The 25,117-nt window shown below is 33.5% G+C and overlaps 3 protein-coding genes across 7 annotated transcripts; 2 read left to right on the top strand and 1 right to left on the bottom strand.

The window, feature by feature from the left end:
• Positions 1-132: 132 nt before the first annotated feature.
• On the top strand, positions 133-9,497 carry LOC125848160 (UDP-N-acetylglucosamine diphosphorylase 2-like). 2 transcript variants are annotated; one of them, XM_049527978.1, is made up of 16 exons: positions 133-438; positions 656-710; positions 900-1,051; positions 2,337-2,376; positions 3,301-3,393; positions 3,465-3,574; positions 3,687-3,765; positions 4,666-4,701; positions 4,873-4,955; positions 5,060-5,137; positions 6,331-6,474; positions 7,682-7,749; positions 8,117-8,231; positions 8,333-8,489; positions 9,155-9,293; positions 9,356-9,497. In XM_049527978.1, the coding sequence occupies exons 1-15, from the start codon at positions 289-291 to the stop codon at positions 9,250-9,252; spliced, it is 1,458 nt and encodes a 485-aa protein (XP_049383935.1). In that variant the 5' UTR covers positions 133-288; the 3' UTR covers positions 9,253-9,293; positions 9,356-9,497. The 2 variants fall into 2 exon arrangements, with proteins under 2 accessions (XP_049383935.1, XP_049383933.1); XM_049527976.1 differs by having other exon boundaries at positions 135-438; positions 9,155-9,497.
• Positions 9,498-15,051: 5,554 nt separating this feature from the next.
• On the top strand, positions 15,052-17,528 carry LOC125847306 (receptor-like protein EIX2). The gene is made up of 2 exons (XM_049526954.1): positions 15,052-16,050; positions 16,206-17,528. The coding sequence occupies exons 1-2, from the start codon at positions 15,052-15,054 to the stop codon at positions 17,526-17,528; spliced, it is 2,322 nt and encodes a 773-aa protein (XP_049382911.1).
• On the bottom strand, positions 16,659-24,850 carry LOC125847783 (protein FAR-RED IMPAIRED RESPONSE 1). 4 transcript variants are annotated; one of them, XM_049527474.1, is made up of 10 exons: positions 24,697-24,850; positions 21,387-23,701; positions 20,645-20,713; positions 20,286-20,354; positions 20,145-20,201; positions 19,990-20,058; positions 19,171-19,236; positions 18,926-19,065; positions 18,291-18,454; positions 16,659-16,819 (listed from the first exon to the last, which is right to left on the bottom strand). In XM_049527474.1, the coding sequence occupies exons 1-8, from the start codon at positions 24,830-24,832 to the stop codon at positions 19,018-19,020; spliced, it is 2,829 nt and encodes a 942-aa protein (XP_049383431.1). In that variant the 5' UTR covers positions 24,833-24,850; the 3' UTR covers positions 16,659-16,819; positions 18,291-18,454; positions 18,926-19,017. The 4 variants fall into 4 exon arrangements, with proteins under 4 accessions (XP_049383431.1, XP_049383434.1, XP_049383432.1 ...); XM_049527477.1 differs by having other exon boundaries at positions 21,387-23,738; positions 24,697-24,759; XM_049527475.1 differs by lacking the exon at positions 20,286-20,354.
• Between the last annotated feature and the right edge of the window lie 267 nt (positions 24,851-25,117).

Genomic DNA, 25,117 nt, shown 5'->3' with positions numbered 1-25,117 from the left:
TTCAACGAGGTTGCAGTGAAAAACCAAAAAATAAAAAAAAATTGTGTTAAAGGGTAAATTAGTCATTTGACTTTCTCCATACAAACTCTAATTCTTGTCTTCCTCGTCACTGTTTTGCTCTCTCTCTGTATGAAATAACCACCCAACCGTCAGCAGAAATACAGCTCACAAGAGGGAAAAATTAGAAATCCAAATTAACATTCTCAATTCTATCTCTCACTCTTTGTATATAGATCTAGAGAGAGAAACTCAGAGATCTAGAGAGAGAGAAGAAGAAGAAGAAGAAGAATGAGGGAACCATCAATGGAGACTGTCCCAGTATCTCCTCCACCACAAGCTTTACTTGAAAGGCTCAAAGATTATGGTCAAGAAGATGCTTTTTCTCTATGGGATGAACTTTCTTCTGAAGAAAAAGATCTCCTTGTTAAGGATATTGAGGTTATTTTTCTTGTTTGTAGATCCCCATTGTTACCAATTTGGGCTTTTCTTCTCAAATTGCGTTTATTTGAAGTAAAAATTGTTTCTTTTAATTGGGTATTACTTCGTTTCTGTTTAGAATGTGAATTTCCTGATAAATTAGAATTTGGGTCTTATACTACTAGTCGATATTGTGAATTGCAGTGATGATTTTTAACATGGAAGTGTTCTATTGCAGAATATAGATCTCCCTCGGATTGATCGGATCATTCGGTGTTCATTTCATTCACAAGGTCGGTGCCAACAACACTTTTTAAAAAAATAATTCAAATGAGTGGAAACAGCCTCTTGCAGAAATGCGGCTTGTGGTTTGGTGTTTCCTGGACCCTGTGCATAGCAGGAGCTTTAGTGCACGGGATGCTCTTTAGAAAAAGATTGTTTTACCTTAAAAGCTTAGTATCTGAAAGTATTTGTTATTTCAGGACTCCCATCAGCAGCGATAGAGCCAGTGCCGGAAAGTTGTGTGTCAACTGTGGAGGAGAGGACAATGGAAGATAGAGAAAAGTGGTGGAAGATGGGCATGAAGGCCATTGCAGAAGGAAAATTGGGTGTGCTGCTTTTGTCTGGTGGCCAGGTAATGTTACTAAAGACTTAAGAACATTCTTGACTTTTAAGCATAGTTGTGCCTTTTTGCTTTTACTTGGTCCAGCTGAAAATGTTAAGATGTCAAAAATTTGGTGGCTGACTTAGAATGGATTAACCACTTTGGTATGATTTCTTATCATGTAGTTTTATGTGGTTCTGTGCTGCAACTATGGAACTCTTGACTTTAATCAAGGGAACCAAAAGTAGGCTATGTTAATGTTTATGCCTGAGTTGCTTTAAAAGATGTTTTCTTCAGTGAGATCTGGATCTCTGATAATCATTTCATGTGTAAAGTAAGATTAAAGTGTGTTAATATTTTCTTTTGATGAATAGGAAAAAGTGTATTAACATGATAGAGGTACTTACCAAGCAAGAATGGGGACACCATGTCCCATACAATGTGATTTTCCACTATCTACCTCATTATGATATAGGTTGTAAACTTGGCTATCAGTTATCACTCTACTCATTATGATATAGGCTGATAACTTAGTACATGTATCTGCTGGTGGTTATTACTCAACTTACCATTTAAGGATAAGAAATAATTATTGATCCTAAATATTTTATGATGTATTCGTAGCATACCTATAAGGATTGCCTCTGTTTTGCTGCCTCTTTAATTGATTGGTTGGTGCATTAATATTTTGAAAGTTTATCTGTCCTAATAGAAAAGAAAAAAAGTTACTGAATTCTGTAAAAAATATCATATTAATTATTAGTTTAAAAGTTTATTATATATTTATCTTAATATAAAATCATTTTTCAGACTGTCCTAAAAAGTATACTTGATTGTGTTCCTGTTAAAGGTTCAGATATTCTTAGTTTCTCAGTACTCTCAGGTTAATTAAAAAACTCAACTCCCCCCCCTCCTCTTTCTGAGGGTAGGCAAACATGATTTCCTTGTTATTGAAATGCAATTTCATTTTTTAACTGGAGCTCTAGTTTTCCTAATTTATTTGTTTATCCTTTGGCAAGACTAATTTGCATCATGATTGAGGAGAACGGTTATAGATCACCAACACTGGTCTAACAAGATCACCTTTTGGTCTGTATTAAGAACTCTTTTCCTTTTTCTTCCAAAAAATTATAGTAAAGGTATAATCTATTGGATCCTGTTCTATTTTCAAAGGGCTTGATATGCCATGGGATGATCTGTCCAAAAAACGTTTTGGATATGTGATTTACTTTGTTATTCCCATGTTATAATATAGGTGTTCTAAACTATTCTAAATTTTCTAGTCTAGATGTTGAAAATATGATTTTTTATGCAGGGGACTCGACTTGGTAGTTCAGACCCCAAAGGATGTTTCAGTGAGTAGTTTTTCTATTTATTTGACATCCTTATGAGTTGCCTAATTTTCTAATTCTTTTTAGAGATTTTTGTGGTTGTTCCCTCCAATCACACTCAAAGATGTAGTTTACAGGATGTACAATATTTGCTATAATACCTTATTCATAGTGATTACTTGTCAACAATATGTTCCCACAGTTGTTGACTCTTGGTTAATTCCGGTGATAGTTGGCTTTATAAACAAGTATTTCGTCTTAGTAACGTTTAAGAGGTCTATGGTCATCATCTATGCTGTATGAATTCCTGCTACATAACAGTTATTTCTCTTTGGCATTGTTCCTAGTATGTAAGCTAAACTATCAGCTTTTTGTGATAGCAAAAAAAAGAGCTAGGATATAAAAACTACGCTTATCAACCTAACATCCACATGCCTTGTCAAATATTATTAGATGAGATGGGATAGATAATTGTTGCGGAAGTATATCAAGGGTCACTTTTGAGTATTTAAAAATTGAACAAGGTAGAAAGTTAGGTAGTAATGTAATTGAGCACTGTCATTGCTATATCTGTTTCTGTCTGGCATTGTTTTGTACTGAGTGGCATGGTTCCACTCTTGGGAAAACTTGGAACGTATTTGAGGTTTGGTATATCTTAATACACAATCGACACTTAACAGGTAGAAGAACTTTCTGTGGTAGTTATCAGAAATTTGGAAATCACTGATTTAGCGAATACCAAAGAAGTCTTTTTTATCTATAATTAATAATATTTTTTCCAAATTAAAACCTAAAACTTTCTTTTTGGATGGATTAACATGCAGATGCTATATTACTTCCATCTTTTCTCTCTAAAAGGGGCGAGGGTGAGGAGGGATGGTGGGAAATAGAACTATGGGGAAATAAAGCTTCTACTTATGGATGTTCTTTTTACTTCTTTTGTACCAGATATTGGACTTCCATCTGGGAAATCACTTTTCCATCTTCAAGCTGAGAGAATTTTGTGTATTCAAAGATTAGCAGCTATAACTGCAAATGAGGGTGAGCTACTTGTTCAATGCCTTTGGGTGTTAGTTCACGTATCCACACTCTAAAATACAGTTAGTTTTCAGGTGCTGGCATTGTTCCTATACAGTGGTATATCATGACCAGTCCATTCACTGATGAAGCCACACGCAAATACTTTGAAAGTCATAAGTATTTTGGTCTTGAAGCAGATCAAGTAAGATTTCATTCGTTACCCTTTTTTCTCACTCATTTTTATGTAGTTTAATCTGAGAGTTTATTGGTTTTTGATCTTTTTTTCGCATTAAAGAGAACTTTTGTTAATGCAGGTTACCTTCTTCCAACAAGGTACCATACCTTGTGTTTCAAAGGATGGAAGGTTTATTATGGAGACCCCATACAGGGTAGGTGACTTCTCTCTTTAAATTTTTTTCTGTCAGATGATTTCACAAAGTCAGTCATCAAATCTCATGCATACCTTCAAGCTGCAATATAGTGAAAGCATTTTACAAGCATATGCAAGATATCTTGCTGCTACTAATGAACGTGTAATTGTTCAATAATTAAATTTACACAGGTGAAATAGTTTCTGTTTAAGCTCTCTATCCTAGAGTTGCATGTTCAGCTAGAGATGTCTCACTTTACCTTCTTTTTTTTCCGGGTATGAGTAGCAATGTTTCGCTTACTTTTTAACCTTATGGACAAAGCTTGCTAATGCTATCTGTCTTGAGTATTCAATAGCTTAACAATTTTTTGAAACTAATTTTTTTTTAAACTCTTACCATTTTGCATAGTATAACTTGAGATGCTTTGCTTATTTTCCAACCTTATGGACAAAGGTTTCCTGTTGGGAGCAGTCAACACTTCATCATTTGTAAAGTACTCCCTTTCATGTTTCCAAGTTTCTCAGTCTCTGTATTAAGGGTATTTCTTTCTCAGCTAACAAGGTCATAATGGGCCTTCTCTTGATTCTTTGCTTTGGTTGCGGTGGACATAGTAGTATCTCAACTCTCAAGTCTTGGATGCTTTTCAAATCTCATAATTGACATCTGAGCCGTTCTCTGTTAATTTTGTTTATCTTATGACTAAAATCTATCTATCCAACTAGGTGTTTCTAAGTTCAAAACAATTCATAGAAGAACTTACTAATAGGATTACTGAGAGATTATGCATTTTTTTGAGTTTTTCTTATATTAAGTTGACATTGGATGAACTATTTCAAATTTTAGTAGGTATGGTGTCATAAAATATGGATGAACTATCTAAAGTGTTAATAGGGTATTAAAGCTTTTTTGTTGAAGCAGGTAGCGAAGTCTCCGGATGGAAATGGTGGAGTTTATACAGGTACAGCTATACCTCACTTTTGTTTTCCTGATAAGGAGCTATACCTCACTTTAAGCATTTTTCTTTTAATGCAATAGAGTACTACTTGTGAACTTCGAGATTTGGACAGATGTTATTTGCTTGTAGTCTACCATATTGAAGTCAGTCAATTAACATTTAAATCTTTTCCAGCATTGAAATCTTCAAGATTATTGGAAGACATGAACTCGAGAGGCATTAAATTTGTGGATTGCTATGGAGTTGACAATGCTTTGGTAATTTGTGCTTTTCCTCCCACTTTTAATATTGTTTTCCCATAGAATGAAATTTCTAGTAATTTGTTCTGTTAAGATACATATTAATTGTTTTCTGGAAGCAGGTTCGAGTGGCAGATCCTACCTTTCTGGGTTATTTCATTGATAAAGGTGTGTCTGCTGCTGCAAAAGTTGTACGTAAGGTGAGTAATTTTGTTTTCATTTTTCTTTTTTTTTTTGGACGAAATAATCTATACTTCTCCTATCCAACTTTTTGTGCATTCATTTAGCATCTGAGAGGTAGGAAATAGTTGCAATATTTCCAGTCCAGTATCTGCTCAGGGTGCCAAATCAGATAATCCGTTTCTTTTGTTACCTTTTTAGAGTGTCTTTTTTTTGTGAACTGGAAGTCACTGATATAGTTGTTAGATAGGTTAAAAGATGTTCTTCTCAAGTAAAAATCTAACTGAGCAAAATGTAGTAGAGTTGTAATTTTTTAAAGATCGATTAAACTTGATGAGTTTTGTTTCTTCACTGAGACGGTTGTGTAGTTTTAATGGTCTCTGCAACCGTGTGACTCTTGCTAGCCCACAATGAATTAATGTATATCTCTGGTGAAGGTGACACCACATAGAGAGGAATAGTCGCCTCTGTTTTTGGATGAAGAAAATGCCAAGCTTCACTCTCATGTTCAGGGTTGTAGGATACTAACACCAGAAACTTTATATATACTATTTTCACATTCCTTGGGTCTATATTATTCTATAAAGCTGAAATATGCAAGAATGATGGTAATTCTTGCTAGATCAACAATATAAGCTTGGCATTTGATTACTTTGCCTTTGGTGTTAAGTTTAACTTGTTTGGTGTCTTGGTAAGGTTCTTCCTTCAATCCATTCTTTTCCAAACTAATGTTTGGATTTTACATTTCTGCTACGGTTACCCCTCTTCCATCAAATCCTGGAATACTTAGTTCTCACAAAATAAATGGACTATTATATGTACAGGAAGCCGACGCAATAACAAGCAGCAGAATATTAGGCCCATTGATCTATTAAAGAGAAAAATCTATCCAACAAGCTATGAATGATCAAGAAAAATAGTGTATTCAATGCTATTTTTCTAGTCCAAGAAAACTAAAGGGAAGTTTGGTGTTTCTGTGATGAAGCAGCAGCGGAGCTTAGATTGGACATGGAATACATTTATTTACCTGACTAGTCAACATAATCTTATTCTTTTTATTGACTTATCTAAAAAAAACTTTTAATACTTTTTGTGTAGAACATAGTGCATCACATTTTAGAGTTCTCATCAATCATCATAATATTTTAATAGAACACTTCAGAAAGAAGTTATAACGTATGCATGTATTGATTTTTATCCGCTCTGATTGTAGGCCTATCCACAAGAGAAGGTTGGTGTGTTTGTCCGTCGAGGTAAAGGTGGACCACTTGCTGTGGTTGAGTATAGTGAGTTGGATCCTTCACTCTCTAGTGCAGTAAACCAGGAAACAGGACGTCTTCGCTTTTGTTGGAGCAATGTAAACCTCTCACCTCTCCATTTCTCCTCTCTCTGTTCTTTCCTTAGATTTGTGTCTCTATTTCTTCCCCCATAAATAATTTAGTGGAACTCTACTAATAGTTTGCAGCACCAGGTTTTCTCATATATAGTCAGAAGCACTCTGTTGATTTGTGACGTAATATTTTTATCACGATGGAAATTGAATCTTGTGTATCCTTCTTGATTCACTTGTAGTAAATTTAGGCTGTTGCTTTCAATAGAAAACTATGTTATAAATCGCAGCCAAAACCTTGACCATTTTCCTTGAGAATTTTTAGTGAGAAAATGGTGGAGTTGCTATGAATATGAAAAGGACAAATATACCCCGAACTATCATAAATGGTATGCAAATACCCTCCGTTATACTTTTGGGACGGGACATTGGTGCCCTTGCCGTCCAAAAACTAGAGCATATATACCCTTTATAATAGCAGACATACACGTGTCACAATCCTATCCACTGGCCCGACATTTATTAAATATCAGATCGACGGACAAAATTGTGCCACGTGTCCCTATATAGTCTTCCGTTAGAGTGAAGGGCATATATGCTCTAGTTTTTGGACGGCAGGGGCATCAATGTCCTAAAAGTATGATGGAGGGTATCTACATACCATTTACGATAGTTCGGGGGTATATTTGTCCCTTTTCCCAAGTTATTATGATAATCACTTTACCATGCTAAAGAACATTTTGATAAGAAAAATATATCTCTTTATCTTTTATTGTAAGGGAACATTTCAGCATATACCTTCTTATTACTATAAACATGTGAGTGAGTTCTCTTAGTTGGTGAAATTCAGATTTGTATGCATTAAGTGTTTTTGCTGGAACGAGTATTTTTTATTGACAAGTTCAAAAAAAAGGAGGTCAGTTCAAGCAAAAAAAGAATGTTGTTGGAACTATGCTCTTACTCTTAGATGTGGCGTTTAAAGAAATAGAGAGAGGATTCAATATTTCTGATGAATGCTCTAAACTTGTTTTCGTTTTTTTGTTGTTATGTGGGACGAAAATCCAAACCCCACAATCCTTTTGATATCTGAAAAAATAGGTAAAGAATAGTTATCAAAAGAAAAAAAAAGGGTATCTAGTGGACCTCGTGAAGAGGAAAGCAAAGTTGTCTTGTATGCATCTATTTCTTCTTTAATAGATACCTTTTCTATTTACTCATGCATTTTACTTTTCAGGTCTGCTTACATATGTTTACTGTAGATTTCCTGAATCAAGTGGCAAATGGCCTTGAGAAAGACAGCATGTGAGCAATGCCTTTCTCCTTTGTATTTGTTCTGTTTGGTTGTCTAACAAATTGTAAAGTAATGGCTTTAATGGCTATTTGTTGGAATCAATCACATACCAATAGTAGAAGCATAAAGGCCGTAAATCGGTGGGGAAATCCCCAGAATAAGGCTATTATTTTCACACCTATAGATACTAATCCTTCATTTCAGCAACCCGACTATGCTCTATATGCGCCCTGCATAATTTGACTATTTTTCCAACTCTACTGCAACTTCCTCCTTCATTTGGACTCTGGGGAGTGGCTATGTTCTGCAAACATAGGTGGAGTTGACTATTATTGTTGGAATACCAGTCTAAAACAAGCTTTTACGACATGATTGCAGTTATCATCTTGCAGAGAAGAAAATCCCCTCAATTCATGGTCAAACAGTGGGATACAAACTGGAACAATTCATATTTGATGCTTTCCCTTATACACCTTCAACAACACTATTTGAGGTAATTGTCATTCTGTACTTGTCACAATACTTCCAAGTCTCCAATCGCAGCTAAATGCATATCTGTCTAATACCGGGGTTTGAAATGTTTTGTCTATATAGGTTGTTCGTGAAGAAGAATTTGCTCCAGTTAAAAATTCCAACGGGTCAAACTTTGACACTCCTGATAGTGCTAAATTGCTTGTTCTTCGTCTCCACACCCGTTGGGTGGTTGCAGCTGGAGGCTTCTTGACACATTCTGTGCCCTTATATGCCACAGGTAATTTGATGTTTGGGAAAGAAAATATTTTTGTGAAGTTCATATAATGCATGGTGCGAAGTAATGTTTAAAGGTTAATTACCATGAGGCCAGGGATGCTAAATAGTGAAAGCCAACTCTTTTAACTTTGCAAGAACACTAGGAGTTGTTTGGTACGATGGATAGGGAAATTTAATATCCATAGAGAACTCTGCATTACTTATATATATAAAAGAAAAACAATCTTACCAATATAATCTCTGCTTAACTAATCATGTACTGTTTGGTTTGTGATATTAAACTGAATAACTTTTGAGAATTTAACACCAGTTCCTAAATATTGTATAAACTAATACTGGTATAACCTATGTATTATTCTTTACCAGATAGAATACGAAATAAGAATATGTGTACTAGCAATACATGGATAACAGTATTTAAAACAAACACACCCTTTAAACTAAGTAATTCCTACATAACAATCCATGGAAAATTATTCATCGTATTACAATCCATGCATAACTATTCACTGCATACAAGTTCTTACATTATGATTTTAACTTAGCTAGACAGCAAAACCAACTCGTTTGTGACTGAGGTGTAGTTGTTGTTGGTGTAGACCGTGAACCTAACAAACCCGTAAGTGTTTCATAGTCTTCTCAAAGTTTGCGCGTTTAATTTTTCAGGTGTGGAAGTTTCACCTCTTTGTTCATATGCTGGTGAAAACCTGGAATCTATTTGCCGTGGAAGAACATTCCATGCACCATGTGAAATCTCATTTTAGTTTGGATTTGATTTCATTAAGTAAAGTCCTGAATTTTTTTTCTCCATTTTATACAGTCCCTTTGATCTGTTTCAATTTTTTCTTTGTAGTATTTTTTATTTTTTTTTCATTTTCACGAGGGTTGTCTTTTCATACTCTGCTGTAGACAATAGAATACTTTGTTTTGTACTACTAAATGAGTTGTATTTTATAGTAAAATGATGCAAATGTAATGATTTCAGTATGTATAATTTTCATTTTATGTATAACTCCTGAGTTAAGCTAAACACCTAATTGCAACTATCTATCATACCTAACTACAAATAGTCACAAGAGTTGGTATACAAATGTACACCTAATCAGCTCAAACAGAGTAATTGATTATAAGACAGAAATCTTAATAGTTAAGTTGGTTGGCCTAGCTAGTGATACAAACGTAGTGATTTTGTTTGTCGCCGTTAACAGATTAAAATCACTGTCCTATCAGCGATTTTGTCAAACTTTTTTTTTTCCAGAAAATCGTTGCCTGTGCAGCGTTTTTATAAAAAACAAATTTATTTTATTTTATTGGAAATTGCTGTCTTGAGAGCGAGTTTCGTTAATTTTTTTTTCTTTTTAAATAGCTGTTGTTGCAGCGTTATTATAAATTTTATAGATTTTTTTTTTAGANTACTTTGTTTTGTACTACTAAATGAGTTGTATTTTATAGTAAAATGATGCAAATGTAATGATTTCAGTATGTATAATTTTCATTTTATGTATAACTCCTGAGTTAAGCTAATTGCAACTATCTATCATACCTAACTACAAATAGTCACAAGAGTTGGTATACAAATGTACACCTAATCAGCTCAAACAGAGTAATTGATTATAAGAAAGAAATCTTAATAGTTAAGTTGGTTGGCCTAGCTAGTGATACAAACATAGCGATTTTGTTTGATGTCGTAATCACTGCCCTATCAGCGATTTTGTCCAACTTTTTTTTTTCCAGAAAATCGCTGCCAGTGCAGCGTTTTTATAAAAACAAATTTATTTTATTTTTTTGGAAATCGCTGCCTTGAGAGCGATTTTCGTTAATTTTTTTTTCTTTTTAAATAGCTGTTGTTGCAGTGTTATTATAAATTTTGTGGAATTTTTTTTTTTTTTAGAAATTGCTGCCTTGGCAGTGATTTTGGTGGAAATTTTTTTTCGTTTGATTTTTTAAAAAAAAAAAAATTTCTGTCAACTAGTCAACATCAACCAAAAAAAAAAATTCCACCAAAATCACTGCCAAGGCAGCGATTTTAATTTTATTAATAATTAGATGTTGACAGAATTTTTTTAAAAAAAAATCAAAAGAAATTTTTTTTCCACCAAAGCGATTTCTAAAAAATATCAAAAAAATTTCCACAAAATTTATAATAACTCTGCAACAGCAGCTATTTAAAAAAATAAAATAAAAAAAATTAATGAAAATCGCTGCCAAGGCAGTGATTTCCAAAAAAATAAATAATTTTTTTAAAAAAAAAAATCGCAAAAATGTCAATTTTTTTTTTCCCTTTAGGCTCCGGACTCGGAGAATTCTGCCTTTATTTTGACTATGACTATCTTAAGTTAGAAGAATTGTCCACTACATTCCTTTCGATAAGAGTTGCCGTGATCTTCAAGAATTTTCTTCTGATCTTTGAGATACAACCTGTGTTACTATGAATTAGGAGTTGAACTAACAAAAAAGTAATTCCGTTATAAAATAAAACAGCTGATTACAAAGAGTAATTTAGTAGCAGAATATTTTTTTGTATTGGTGTCATTCTCATATATATATAGGTGTGATATTCATGACATTAGTATGGATGACTCAAGGTAAGAATTGTAAAGCATTTGTTTTAGGCACCCAAAACTTTCAGGACTCAAAGTAAGAATTGTAAAGCATTTGTTTTAGGCATCCAAAACTTTCAGGTTCTAAAAATTTTTAATAGTGATTTTTATGATTTTAAATTTCACTTGAAATAATATTGAATATTATATAATTTTTCTTTTTTAAAAGAAAGAAATAAGAGTTATCTATTTTTTATCAGAAGTATTTTAGAATTTTGAATTAAACAACTCAAATATTTATATTAATAAATAAAAATATTTTTATCAACATCTACGCTAATGTATTGCAAACAAATGGATAACTTCTTATTATCTAGAATTAATTCTTATTTTATAAATAATAATAATATTACTATAGGAAGTTAAACGCTTAATGACTTTTAAGAATATTACATTAAAAACAAATAGTAAAAGACTAATGAGTGAGAGTTTATGTAATAATAGAGAGAAATGTGTTTATCAAATTAACAAGTGATATTTTAGGTGTGAAACTCACACTCTCAATAGTTTAGGTATGAAACTAAAAAAAAAAGGATAATTTAAATATGTTTTTATATTCACCCCTATAATTTTGACTTTGATATCAATAGCGAAACTTATTTGATGTATCTAATTTGTTCCTTCATTATTCAGTAATAGCGAATGATCATGTTTCTCTTACATTTTTATCTTAAAAGGTTCAAGACACTTTTTTTATACAATAATTTTATAACGTACACACAATATTTTTTTCTTTTTATATACATCTATTGTTAATTAATGCGATATACATCTGTAAAACATGTACGTACATTTAACTAGTTACTTAAAATATGATATATCTTTTAGTTATACACATTAATTTGAAGAGGCGGCAAATCTCATGCAAGTTTCAATCGATGTTGATATTTCCAATTAAAAGTGGAAGACATATCTTTATGTGATGTCTATGAGCGCACACATAAATTTTCTAAATTATGAGTAGCAAAAAATCTTTATTAAAAATATTTATCGTGTATTTAAATGTTTAATCAAAATAAATCATAATTCAATTAAAAATATAATAAATGGGCTCGACGAGTAAATTTAAGAGAAGGTCATTGTATTCAATCGAATAATAAAAAACCACAATAAACAATAATGAGAAAGTTATTCACAATTTTTCATATGGAAAAGAAAAGTTTAATTTTCACTTTATAATATTTTAAATATAGTCTTTAAAATTAATTTGATTTAGTTAACAAATTTATAGAAGAGGGTGATGAAGTGTGACAAGACCTAAATTAGAAAGTGTGATCGAACTCTCGACCCCAACCTAAACTCGACCAATTTCCTTGTTGATATATATTGGGGTTAGGTCTGAAATTAGTTCTTTGTTTCAGGGGTCAGGAACAGGTCTCGAGGTCAAGTCTTGAATTTCAAGTCTCATGGTTGAATCTCACGGTTAAAAAAAATATTTATGTGTCATTCTCCTCATTGGATGAAATAAAATCTCCATCTCAACTAGATTTCCCCCCATAATTTATCCGAGCCAAAAAGAATATACTTCTTCAAGTCCTCAATTATTTTATAAAAAAAATCTAACAATTTTTATATTTGTTGTAGCTTTTTTTTTATCCGGCTCCTCTCAATTTTTTTCTCTATTTTTCCCAAGTTATTACTTGGATTGAAGACACATGGCATAAGGAAAAATTAACAGTTAAGATTTAATCAATTACATTAAAAATTTAAATACAATATAAATAATTAATATATCATAAACAAATTAATAATATTATGATCATAATAATATTATCTTATTCATAATATATTATATTTTTTCTCTCTTTTCCTATTTTTATTGTTCCTACAGGCTACAATCTACAACATCTATATTTTTTTCTTCTTTTCAGTGAGTTGTTACAGAGATTATTAGTTAAAAAAATTAAATGATCATTTTTTTTAAAAGATAGACTTTGTTTAGGATTTATGATAATATGATATGTCCCTGTAATTGTGGCATGACTAACATTTTAAAAATATTTTAATTATCTAAAACAATTTTTTTTTGAAAAAATCTATAGAAAATAGAAATTACTAGATTTAAAAATATATATTTCTTGGATCTTGAAAAGATATATTGTTTTGATTTGGATAAATTATGGGAAAAAATTAATAGAGGTGGATTTTTAATTCATTCAATAAGAAAATGACACATAATAAGTATTTTTTTTTAAAAAAGAGGGTTGTTAGTTGGAAGGGTATAAGTGAGCCAAAAATGTGGATGGAAGGGTAATTTTAGACCAAAAAGAAGAGTAGAAGGGTATTTTAGACCAAAAGATAGATGGAGGGTATTTTTAAACCTTTTCCTGTAGTTCAAGGGTATTTTTGGCCCTTTTCCGTAAAATTTATTATTCTTACTAACATAAAATTTATTATTACTTTAAATTTGGTGAATATAAATGATAAAGTAGGAATTGATACGGTGAATATAAATAAGAATGGAGGAATTAATACTTTTTTGGTTTTTCATAATACAAAAACTTCTTTTTCGACTACATATGAAAATGTTTAAAGCAATCCAATATGAAAAAGGACAAAATTGGCGAAGTATGTTTGATAATCACTACTTCCAATATGTTTGATTTTAGCACAAAATTAACGCACTGAAAATGTGTAATTGCACACAAGTGAAACAAGACACGAACCATTATGATATTGACACACAAGTGAAAATTATCATAGCTTATACAATATTACATAATTATTTGTGAGATACTAAAAAAGTGATGAAATATTTATGGTTTATAAGCATGAAAATATAGTTGCGAAATTCTAACGTCAAGTGATGCATGGTTCGAAATTCAGTAAAAACAATTATTTTTCGTTTTGAAAATCTGTTGTGCTAAAGCACATAAAAGAGTTGCGAAAAAAAAGGAGGACAATCTAGCCAAGAGCAGTTATGTGACCATTTATAAAATTTACTTATAATATTCTATGGATTAAACATATATGCACATGTAAGGTGACTTTTCTTTTCTGTTTTTGTTTCCCATCCGAAGTCTGGGATGTATTGAAGCCTGACTAAATTCGAATCGCGCACTACAGTATATTCATTTGAGGGTGGCGCTCCCAACAAGAGAAGAGTTGACTCTGAAACCTCTGCTTTAAAGGTTACTTTCATCTTCACCATGTTTTAGTTTGATTCTCTTTCCATTAATAACTAATGAATTAATTTGACTTCCCAGCCCACCCCCACTACCTGTCCACACCCAAGTATTCACATATACATGAGTTGAAAGTTGAAAATAATATTTCAAACACGATTTGGACAAAAAAAAAAGTCTTCTTTTTATCCACTTGCATTTTGTAAATCAAAGAAATTGATGTATCTAACCTATATAATCTAATGTTTAGCGTGTGCCCATATCTAGAAGTCAATTTTGAGGTCTTGGCTTCTAACTGCCTACATTTTATTAAATCACTCTTTCATTCCATATTCCTTTTTTTTACTCCCTTCGACCTTATTTATATGTCATACTTTCTTTTTTATTCTGTCCAAGAAAAAATGAATTATTTATTTTATCATCATTGAGATGATTTATAACTACACAAATGATAATGACTTATTCTAATATCACAAGTTTAAAATATCTTCATTCCTTTCTTAAATTTCATTCCCAATCAAATATCGCTATATAAATTCAGACGAAAGGTATAGTAAATCTTTTCTCCATGGTCTTTCTGCTCGTGTCTTTTAATGTAAGTCAGCAATTTCTCCTTGTAAAGAATAAAGATCTCAACACAACTCAGCCTGATGGTCAAACTTTAAAACAAGCAAAGAGAAATGCATTCAAATTAGTAACAACTTGCACTTTCCAAGTCTAAAAAGCAGCCATCACATTTAACATTTATAATTTCAGAAGCCACCAAGAATTTGTCATCCAAATGTATGTATATATTATGCCATTTTTTGGCACATTCTTTTCTTATAATTTCACAAAAATGAGAGGGCTGTACTACATAGTACTTGTCCTGTTTACTATAAAGTTTTGTTCTTGCAGTGGAATTTGCAAAGAAAATGAGAAAACAGTTTTGCTAAGGTTAAAGAAAGAAGCAAATGATCCCACAAATGTACTATCTTCTTGGGTTGATAAAGAAGATTGTTATAACTGGGAAGGAGTTTTGTGCCACAATGTGACTGGTTCTGTCATTGAGCTATCGATTAACGGATGGGATTGGTCAGAACTTAAAGGCCTAAAGATTGATGATTTCCAGTGGTTGTCAAGTCTTGAAAATCTTGATAGTTTGGACATGTCTGGTGTGGATTTAAGTGAAGCAACAAACTGGACTGAGGTGATTAGCATGCTTCCTTCTTTGGTTAATCTTCGTTTTTCGAATTGTAGTCTTCATTCAATACCTCCTTTGTTTGATCATAACAGTTCTGTTCTTGAAAATCTTGATCTTTCTTTGAATAACTTTGGCTCTCCGATTCCTGGGTGGGTTTTCAGTTTTGGTAGTCTTGTTTCTCTTGAATTCACTGGTAGTAATTTCACTGGTTCATTTCCTGAGGGTCCTTTTGACTTGACTTCTTTCACAACATTGAGAGCTTCTAGCAACTCCTTTGGTTCTGTTTTGCCTCAATGGTTATTTGATCTCAGCAATCTTGAATATCTTGATTTGAGTTTTAGTGGTCTTGAGGGTCCAATACCAAATGGAGTTGGTGATTTTACCAAGCTTACATATCTTAGTCTTGCTTCCAATAATCTGAACTCCACTATCCCAAATTGGCTCTATGGATGCAAGAATCTTGAAACACTTATCATGAAGGATAACAGTCTTGAGGGAACAGTTTCAGACTCGATTTCAAATCTGACATCTCTAACTAGGATCGATATGTCTGAAAATTTTCTTTCTGGAAAGTTACCGAGTGTAATTGGAAAGCTATGGAAATTAGAAGATCTCGATCTCTCAGAAAATCGATTTGAAGGAGAAGTATATGAGGTTTTCAATACTATGAATGATTGTCCTCCGATAGGCTCAGGAAATTGTTCTTCTTTGAGGACCTTAAGACTAAATGACAACAAACTGATTGGAAATCTTCCAAAAAGTTTTGGGCAGCTTCCAAATCTACAATTCTGTTTCATGTCCAATAACAGGTTGGAAGGGGTGTTAACAGATTCCAAGCTAGTGACATAGTAATTGGCAGTTGGTGCTTAGGCCCTGACTTCCCTTTGTGGATCCAGACTCAACAATCAATCATGAATTTGGACATATCAAATGCTGGTATAGTAGGTGAGGTTCCAACTTGGTTCTGGAACTTATCGTCTCAAATTCGTTTCCTCAACATGTCTCACAACCAGCTCATTGGTGAGATTCCAACTTTCTCAATTTCTGATAGCTCCATGGGAAGTGGAGGTCCTTGGTTGATATACTTGAGTTCCAACAACTTCAGTGGTTTACTCCCACATATTCCAACCATGGTAACAGAGTTAGACCTTTCAGATAACACTTTCTTGGAAGGTTTAACAAGCTTCTTGTGTGATAAAAAGAATGAATCTTACATGTTGGAGATTCTACACCTTGGGGGAAATCGTTTCTCCGAAGAAATTCCTGATTGTTGGATGAATTGGCCAGAGTTGAGAGTTGTCAACTTGGGAGAGAATAAGCTTACCGGAGGAATCCCAAGATCCATTGGAGCTTTAAGCAATTTGAAATCTTTGGACTTGAAAAGAAACAAACTTTCTGGTCCATTGCCTTCATCCTTGAACAACTGCACAAGATTGTGGAAAATAGACATGAATGAGAATGAGTTAGATGGAAATTTACCACCTTGGTTTGGTACACTTTCAAAGCTGATAGTCCTTAGTCTTCGGTCTAATAAATTCGATGGTGAACTAGCTCCAAAACTTTGCAAGCTCAATGATCTTCAAATCTTGGATCTTGCCAACAACAATTTGTTTGGAGCTATACCTCGGTGTGTTAATAATTTTACAGCAATGGTGAATGGAAGGAAGGAAATTAGAGATGGAGACGACGAGATGGATTATTCTTATTATGTTGGAGTTTTCAGGGTAAGTGCAAGAGTAGCAACTAAGGGCAACATGTATCAGTATGATACCATTTTGTCATTGTTTACTAGCATGGATCTTTCTAACAATAATCTTTCTGGAAACATTCCTATGAGTCTTACAAGTCTTGTTGGATTGAGATCATTAAATTTCTCCCACAATCAGCTGACTAGTAGTATTCCAAGGGACATTGACAAGATGAAGGTATTAGAATCACTTGATATCTCAAATAATCAATTCTCTGGTGAAATACCACAAAGCATTTCGAGTTTGTCCTCTTTGAGCTACTTGAATGTTTCTCACAACAACTTATCAGGGCAGATTCCTGTGAGCACTCAACTTCAAAGCTTTAGCCCTTTTAGTTTTACTGGAAATAAACTGTGGGCTTCCACTCGTGGAGCGTTGCAGTAAAAATCCCAAGGTTGAAAATGAAGAAGAAGATGATAATGAAGTGGAATGGTTCTATGTTTCCATGGCAATAGGATTCATTGTGGCCTTTTGGGGTGTAAGTGCTCCTTTGCTTTTCATAAGACCATGGAGACATGCCTATTATAGATTTTTAGATAGAACATGGAAATCATGGCACACATAATTTGTAAAGATGTGACATTGAGGAGATCTCTATTCATGTATACTTGATGAAATTTGTTTATATCTCAGGAAATCCATCACCATTCAGTGTTCTTCGAATTAAGACATTTTTATATTTGTTGTCTCCATATATATGGGAAATTTGACAATTTTGTTTTGGCAAGGTTTGAGTTATGGAATGAACAAGGAAATTAACAGTTCCTTTTTGTTGTTCTTGTGGTGTTTTAAATGATTCTAAAGAAAATTCTTTAACTTCTCTCTTTTGAAATAATTGAGCAAACCTGCAAATTTAAGTGCTGAAGTTAACATGAAAAAGGGTAATCTTGTCCTTATACTAGAATTTCCATGGTATTTGTGTTATGTATTTGATTCTAAAATACAAGTAACATCTTCCTAACTGACTCATAATACATGGATATTTGACGTAATTTACTGCAAGTATTTTTATAACTTGATACAAAAATTTTGCTATTATACACACACATACTCCCTTCTGATCATACAAGCACTTTCAGAGATATAGGTTAGCTATCAAAGACACTTCATAAAGATAATAGATTACGGAGTCTAATGATGGCATACCAATAATCTAATGCCTGAAGTGTCTCACATTGTTGAAAACAAGCGAGACTCCATACTTGTTACAACACTCCACTCCACTGCAACCTTGTCCCTTGTGCTCCTTCCTAGCTCTACAATAACATTCACTCCGCTTTGACATGCCTCTTCAACAACGTCATTCCATGCTGATTTAATTCAGAAAAAAAAAATTGTTAAGGAGAAAAGAGCCTTTATCAGAAACCAAAAAAAAGATAGATCCATTTGTGAGTTAATTTCTCAAACGGTCACTAAACTAACAATTTTTATCTCAAAATGTCACTCAACTAATGATAATTATCTCAGGAAGTCACTCAACTACTGTTATTTCACCTACAAAGTCACTCAACTAATTCAAGCTATATTTTCGTAGACATCTCAAGACTCAAAGTAATCTCTACTTCCAAACCAGTAGTATTTAAATAGTGAAATTAGATCTGACCTAGTTTTACACTTCCAAACTTCCCAATGTTCCCATTCCCTCTTCCAATGTAAAAAGTACAAATATAAAAAATAGTATCTTCGCCCTCATTTTTTCCACACTTCACATTACATAATACATGTCCTTCACGTTTATCAAGTTATGGAAGCTACAAAAGACATCAGAATAATAATCGCACCTGTTGAAGTTCTGTGCACAAGGCAATGATCTCATGTATGTACAAACTACTAGATGGTAAAGTTGGTCAAGGAACTGCAGTGTGAGCTATTGTCAAGATAAATTCTTTGAGCATAAGTTCTCTGTATTGGCCACGGTAGACTGACGATAGAACCCAGAAAATGAAATTTAAATAAGTATAAAGGAACAAAATGGTGGTGAAACAACAAGAGAAGAACAAGGCAAAATGATCAAAAAGTATAGCACCTCTTGGAGACTGTCCTGAACCCCAAAAGAATTTTGAGCATCTGCAGGCCTAAAATACACTTGTCCCTACAAGATAGACGAATGATCAATCTAATATCAAGAGTAAATAGAACAGCAACAATTGGGAGTACACATTATTTAGTTGAAGGATACCCATCCATAGATGGAAGAAGGTTGCTCTTAAGGACTTGCACTAATCTGGCTTATGAATTTTTATTTAATTGTTTTTCTTTTTGGAAAATAATTTTGGAAAAAAGTCGTGTTCGGATTATCAATTTTGAGAAAAGATATTTTGCAAGACATTTGGATTAGAATGTTTTTCAAAACTAGAAAACTAAAAAGTACTCCATGAATTTCATAAACTGTGACTCGAAACCTAAAACACTTACCAAGACCAAGACAAACCCGAACAAAGATGTGGTCTTCTCTAAACATCAGACAGTCAACTAAAATTCATGGATAGAAAATAAACCATGGAATAAAGATTGTCACAAGAAGGCATAGCTATTATTGGGAAAACGGCTTGGATGCAAAATTTCCGGGATAACTGCAAAATGTGAACTAGAGAGTAGAAGATCACAGTGTGTATTTGGTTAGTCTTTGAGGAAACCTTGTTTGGCATGCGGTTGTGATTGGCTCACAATTTATTGTTTGATCTGATGTTAGTACACCAGAGAAACCATTTATCTTTTAGCCAAATGGCTTTGAATTTAGTTTCTGAAGAATTTTTCTAATCTATCTACCCAACTTCAGCAAAGCTACAGGAAATGATATCCTGACACACAACAAAAAACTTTTTACATAATGTATAGATAGTACCAGTCCATGCAATCTAGGTTGAGAGAGATATGGGCCATCTTCAATTGAAGCAAGTGTACTCAATTGTCCCTAAAAAAGAACAAAGACAACCGAATTAGTTTGAGACAAAACCAGAAATCATAGAACACATCAGTGATTGAAGTTAATTGAATCACCAGCCCCAGCATGTTTAAATGATTGGCATAGCCTTGGGTATTTGTATTCAATTGTCCCTGCAACATACTTTTCAGTTATTCTGAAATCATGCACTACATACACAGCACACAGATATACAAATTGTAAGTAGCATTACATACCACTCCTTGAATCATTTGGGGGCTGCTATAGTAGCCATCAGGAAATGGAATTCTGGAATATATGTGGCCCTAACATGTATCATAGAATTTGGATCACAAAACCAATGATTAATCGAATACTCCTATGTTCCAATTTATGTGACTCTCTTTCCTTTATAATTTGTTAAAAAAATGTCAATTTTCTATATTTGAAAAAAAAAGAACTATCTTTAAAATTCTCCATAAATATCATAGCTTGTTAAAACCAATCAAACACCACCACATAAAATGAAACGAAGGGAGTAGTAAGTATATTACAAGACACTTATTTTTCACCCCCGTGCCAAATAAGACAAAATTTACAAATAAAATCACCACACCATTGGCTGTATGGCTGAATGTGATCTGAAAGGATAATCCATAGTTGGTTCTCCGAGACCTAATTGTCCCTGCGACATACATGGAATGCATGAGATAAATCAGCCAACATTTCCGTCTTAGGTGTATGTATGCTTATGTAGTGCTATGATAAAAAAAACCATATGTTGCCATCTACTATCTATCCCTGCCATGGATAGTATCTTCTGCTCTGTATTTACCTAAAAGATACGTAAGAATGAACTAAATCAACACTTAGGGGTCATTTGGTAGGATGCATTAGAAAAAAATAGTGCATGCATTAGCTTTTGTATTATCATTATATTTTTGGTACAGTTTTTCAACCTATGTATAACTAATGCACACATTAGTTATTCACTCTATTTGGTATTATGTTGTGTATAACTAATACATGGCAGACCATGGTATTATCAACACAAAGGTTTTTAGTACATGCATAAGCGTGGTTAAAGACACAATTATTCCTCAAAACCTTTTTCTCATCCTTTTCACCGTGTTTGCGGAGGCTATTTTTCTAAACAAATAATTCTTTTTAGAAATTATGCTATACATGTTATTTTACTACACCAAACCAAATAATGCACAAGAAATAATCTCAACATAACTAATACCAAAATTACTTGTCAACATTACTAATACACCTTATTCAACACGATTCTATACACCCTACCAAACTACTCTTGAGTAACTTGCATAATGGAATTAGAAAGAGGATTAACTTACTTCCTTCTCTTTTCTTGCTATGTTCTTTCCGTTACTCTTACTTGGATTGTTACTATCTGTGAATACTTCAAGGTCATTAAGACCTTGATTTGGGAGAGAACACGGTTCTGATTCATTTAAATTTGCATCATTCACGGTCTCACATGTTCTCAGAAAATTTTCCAGAACACTAAATACAATGTTATAACTCTCTTGAGATAACGACCCTTCATCACCTAGCTCAAATACCCTTTGACATAGATCATTGTAGCGTTGAACCCTGGAATCAACCAAAGTTACTTGTCTCGTCTTCTCTCTACTCTTTGCACCTTTAGTCCAGCGTCTTAAAACATACTTAGAGGGGATGTTATGCACACCAGCCATCTGAAGAACTATCATCACGTGTCTACAAAGGAATCCATTGTACTCAAACAAATGACAAGAACATGAAGTATCAGACGTCCTCTCATTCCATACAACAATGAATTCTTGATTTACTTCAAAATCTTGGACTCTATATGTGTCATTTTCACCATCATCATTTTCCTTTTTAGGGTGGCAAGCAACCACTCCCAAAACCTCAACTTGGAATTTCTTGAATATCGTATGAGTGTATAAAGTTGACATCTGCTTTTCAAAAGGAGAGGGAGATTTCAGTCCTGGTTGTTCATATCTTGTCTCAAAATCAGCGTTTGCCTCTCCTTGACACTTCTCTTTCAGCAGTTTTTTATACTGGTCTAGAAACTCCTTCAATGTTGTCTTGCATAATATGCATTTATCAAGAAGAGAGCTAACACTTTCCGCTCGTTGCATCGTAGACATTCCTGCCAAGAAGATTTTATTCATGTATGTTGGTACCCACCTTAGCCGATCTTCATACAATGATTTAATCCACACGTCATTCCTCAAATCAAATCTATCAATCACCTTCCACCACCTCTTTTCAAACAATTCATTGGTCGCTGACCTCAATATACATTTATTGAATTTGGAGAGGAAACTTTCATGCTTCCTTATGACGTGACCAAGCTTCTCCTGGATCTTACTCAGTACGTGCCACAAACAAAAGCAATGGTGTGATTCTGGTAAAACCTCAGCAATAACTTCTTCCAGTGTTTTGCCTTGATCAGTTAGAATTACTTTTGGAACTTGTCCACCCAATGCCCTGAGCCATGCTCGCATCAACCAAATAAATGTTGACTTACTCTCATCTGCAATCAGCCCACATCCCAGCAATATGGACTGAAAATGATGATTGACGCCAATAAAAGGAACAAACTGCAGCTTATATTCGTTTGTTACATAGGTAGTGTCAAAAAGAACTACGTCACTGAAGTTACCACAGTCAAGCCTAGATTTCGCGTCAATCCAAAAGACATTTCTCAAGTGTTTCTCTTGATTCAAATCCAATGCATAAAAGAAATTTGGATTTTCATCTTGCATGCAAAGAAAATGCTCAAGAATAACTTGTGCGTCTCCCTCATCAAAAGCCAAAGATTGAGGACTACTATTTGTGCCACCATTCTTTTGCTTCTCAACTTTCTTCATAACACCAGAATGCCTAGAGGTCGAGGCATAAGTCTTTTTCGTCCTCCCGCGGATAGCATGAAATGCATCTGCATCATTCTTACCCAGATCAATGTTCCTGTCACCTGGAGGATAGCTGGTCCAATCCGGAAATATTTCATGGTTATGCTCTTGGACAAAAGTATGAATAACCCACCTTCCATCAGACCTTCTCTTTACATGCAAGCATGCCTTACAATCTGTTTTTGACCAAGACCTGTTTATTCTGCCTTTTTTTCTCTTCACAGGATTACTTCCTGCTGCATCAGCAGGTGGAACAGGTTCTGCACCAGAAGTAGAAGGTTCACGCTTGCTTCCATATCTACTGCAAACAAATTTTGCATCAATAAATTTTCCAGAAATTCTGGATCGACGGCTAGCCTTTATTATTGAGGAAAATCCAATGGACTTAGCATATTCTTTGTAATATGAAAAGGCATTCTCTTTCGAATCAAATTCCATACCATCATGAGGCTCCAAGTTCCTATAGCAATTCACAGCCAAAGAATCTGTGCTTGGCAGTACATTTGCACCATTAGATGTTCTTTCATTCCAACTAGTTCCTGCATTCTCTATTCCCAGGTAAACACTCTTAGAAGCAGTGACAGTAGCTCCATCTGTACCACAAAGTTCTCCTCTTGCACTTTCAATCCTTACACATGTATGCCGCCCACAGTTTTCTTTCTCGTGATGATCGCCTGATGGCAGCACAAGGTCCATAACCATTGAGGTAAAATGTGTTCCCCCAAACCAAGTACTCAATTTTGTGCCTGAAACATGTCCGTTCTTATTTGGCCATCATTATGGCTAGTAGAACAAAATTCTAGTCAAGTCATCCACAAATTATAAGTTTTCGTTTCTATTTGAGATAGAAAAGATTAATCCAATAAATACAGTCTCCTGAAACACATAAATCGTATCTTGTAAATTTGAAATTCTTTCTTTTATACTCATTAATGACCAACAATTGGATTTTTTAACTAAATAATGAGAACTAGCATTGTCAAAGCACAATCACAGAATTCCTTTGTATATAACATGTCACAGAAGCACATCACGTCTCTTCAAAAATATACAGAGAGGATTTTGTTATAGCTCCATATTGTTCATACTTGCTAGGCATTATTAAGTACTAATCTCTAGCACTAATTTTTTTTACCAAAAGACTCTTTGAGTTTGTCAACATAATTTTTAACTTATACTCCCTCCATCCCAATTTAAGTGTCTAAGATTGACTGGGCACGAAGATTAAGAAAAGGGTGATTTTCGAATCTTGTGGTCTTAATTTAAAAATGTTTGTAGTTCTCTAAATCTTGTGGTCTTAAACTTGACACTTAGGATGTTGAAATTGAAAAACTTACTAAATATAGAAATAAACATTCTTTTTGAAACAGATTAAAAAGGAAAGTACGACACTTAAATTGGTTCGGATGGAGTAATATATATTTCTTCGAAAAATATTTTCATCTCACCAACTAAACAGCAAAGAAAACATTTTTCCTTTAAAAAAATGACTTCATCATACCAAACATAACTTAACTCTCAATTTCAAATTTTCCAAATTGACATATCATAGATAACTACAAAAATCACCTATAACACATTCTCATATTCACACACATATATCAATTTATCAAGCACTTGAACATGTAAATGTAGAAATAAAAAATAGCCAAAAATTGAGAAAACTTTTCATATGAAAAAAAATAAAATACTCTACAAAGTTTGCATGTACAAATATATGTAAGGAAAAAGAGGAATTTACAGTGGCAGTAGAGAATTGTGATGATCACAGCTACTGAAAATTTGGGGGCGAGTATAGAGAGTATAGGTTTTGCTTGAAAATTCAAACAATTAGGGCTCCAAATTGGTGAATTGTACTCGCATTTTCTTCTTCCCATACTCGCGGTTCATTTGGGCTAACACTCCTCCGCATTTCGACCCGATGGGCCTACTCATGGAGTTTAGGCCCAAATTCACAGATCACAATTTGAGCCAAGAATTTGACAGGGTGTTTGCTAAAGACAAAGCAAATGAATTGATATAAGTTCAACTATATTAGATTACTACCGACGAGGGTTTAATGGAGCGGTAAGTATTTTTTTAATCTTAATTATAGGTCTTGGTAGGGGTGTGCAAAAACCGATTTAATCAATAAACCGAACCGAAAAAAACANTTCAAATCC

This window comes from Solanum stenotomum, chromosome 12 (assembly GCF_019186545.1).
Source record: "Solanum stenotomum isolate F172 chromosome 12, ASM1918654v1, whole genome shotgun sequence".
Taxonomy (NCBI): domain Eukaryota; kingdom Viridiplantae; phylum Streptophyta; class Magnoliopsida; order Solanales; family Solanaceae; genus Solanum; species Solanum stenotomum.
This window is presented reverse-complemented; position numbering and strand designations above follow the sequence as displayed.

Bases quoted from the DNA above. Each gene is read 5' to 3' on its own strand.
- LOC125847783 (XM_049527474.1), bottom strand. From the start codon at position 24,832: ATGGGAAGAAGAAAATGCGAGTACAATTCACCAATTTGGAGCCCTAAT. The intron at 20,714-21,386 runs GTAAGTTAATCC...TGTATGTCGCAG, and splicing joins TAGCAAGAAAAGAGAAGGAA to GGACAATTAGGTCTCGGAGA. The intron at 20,202-20,285 runs GTATGTAATGCT...AGTATGTTGCAG, and splicing joins CCCAAATGATTCAAGGAGTG to GGACAATTGAATACAAATAC.
- LOC125847306 (XM_049526954.1), top strand. From the start codon at position 15,052: ATGAGAGGGCTGTACTACATAGTACTTGTCCTGTTTACTATAAAGTTT. The intron at 16,051-16,205 runs GTTTTCAATACT...GTCCAATAACAG, and splicing joins TTGAAGGAGAAGTATATGAG to GTTGGAAGGGGTGTTAACAG.
- LOC125848160 (XM_049527978.1), top strand. From the start codon at position 289: ATGAGGGAACCATCAATGGAGACTGTCCCAGTATCTCCTCCACCACAA. The intron at 711-899 runs GTCGGTGCCAAC...TTGTTATTTCAG, and splicing joins GTGTTCATTTCATTCACAAG to GACTCCCATCAGCAGCGATA. The intron at 8,232-8,332 runs GTAATTGTCATT...TTGTCTATATAG, and splicing joins CTTCAACAACACTATTTGAG to GTTGTTCGTGAAGAAGAATT.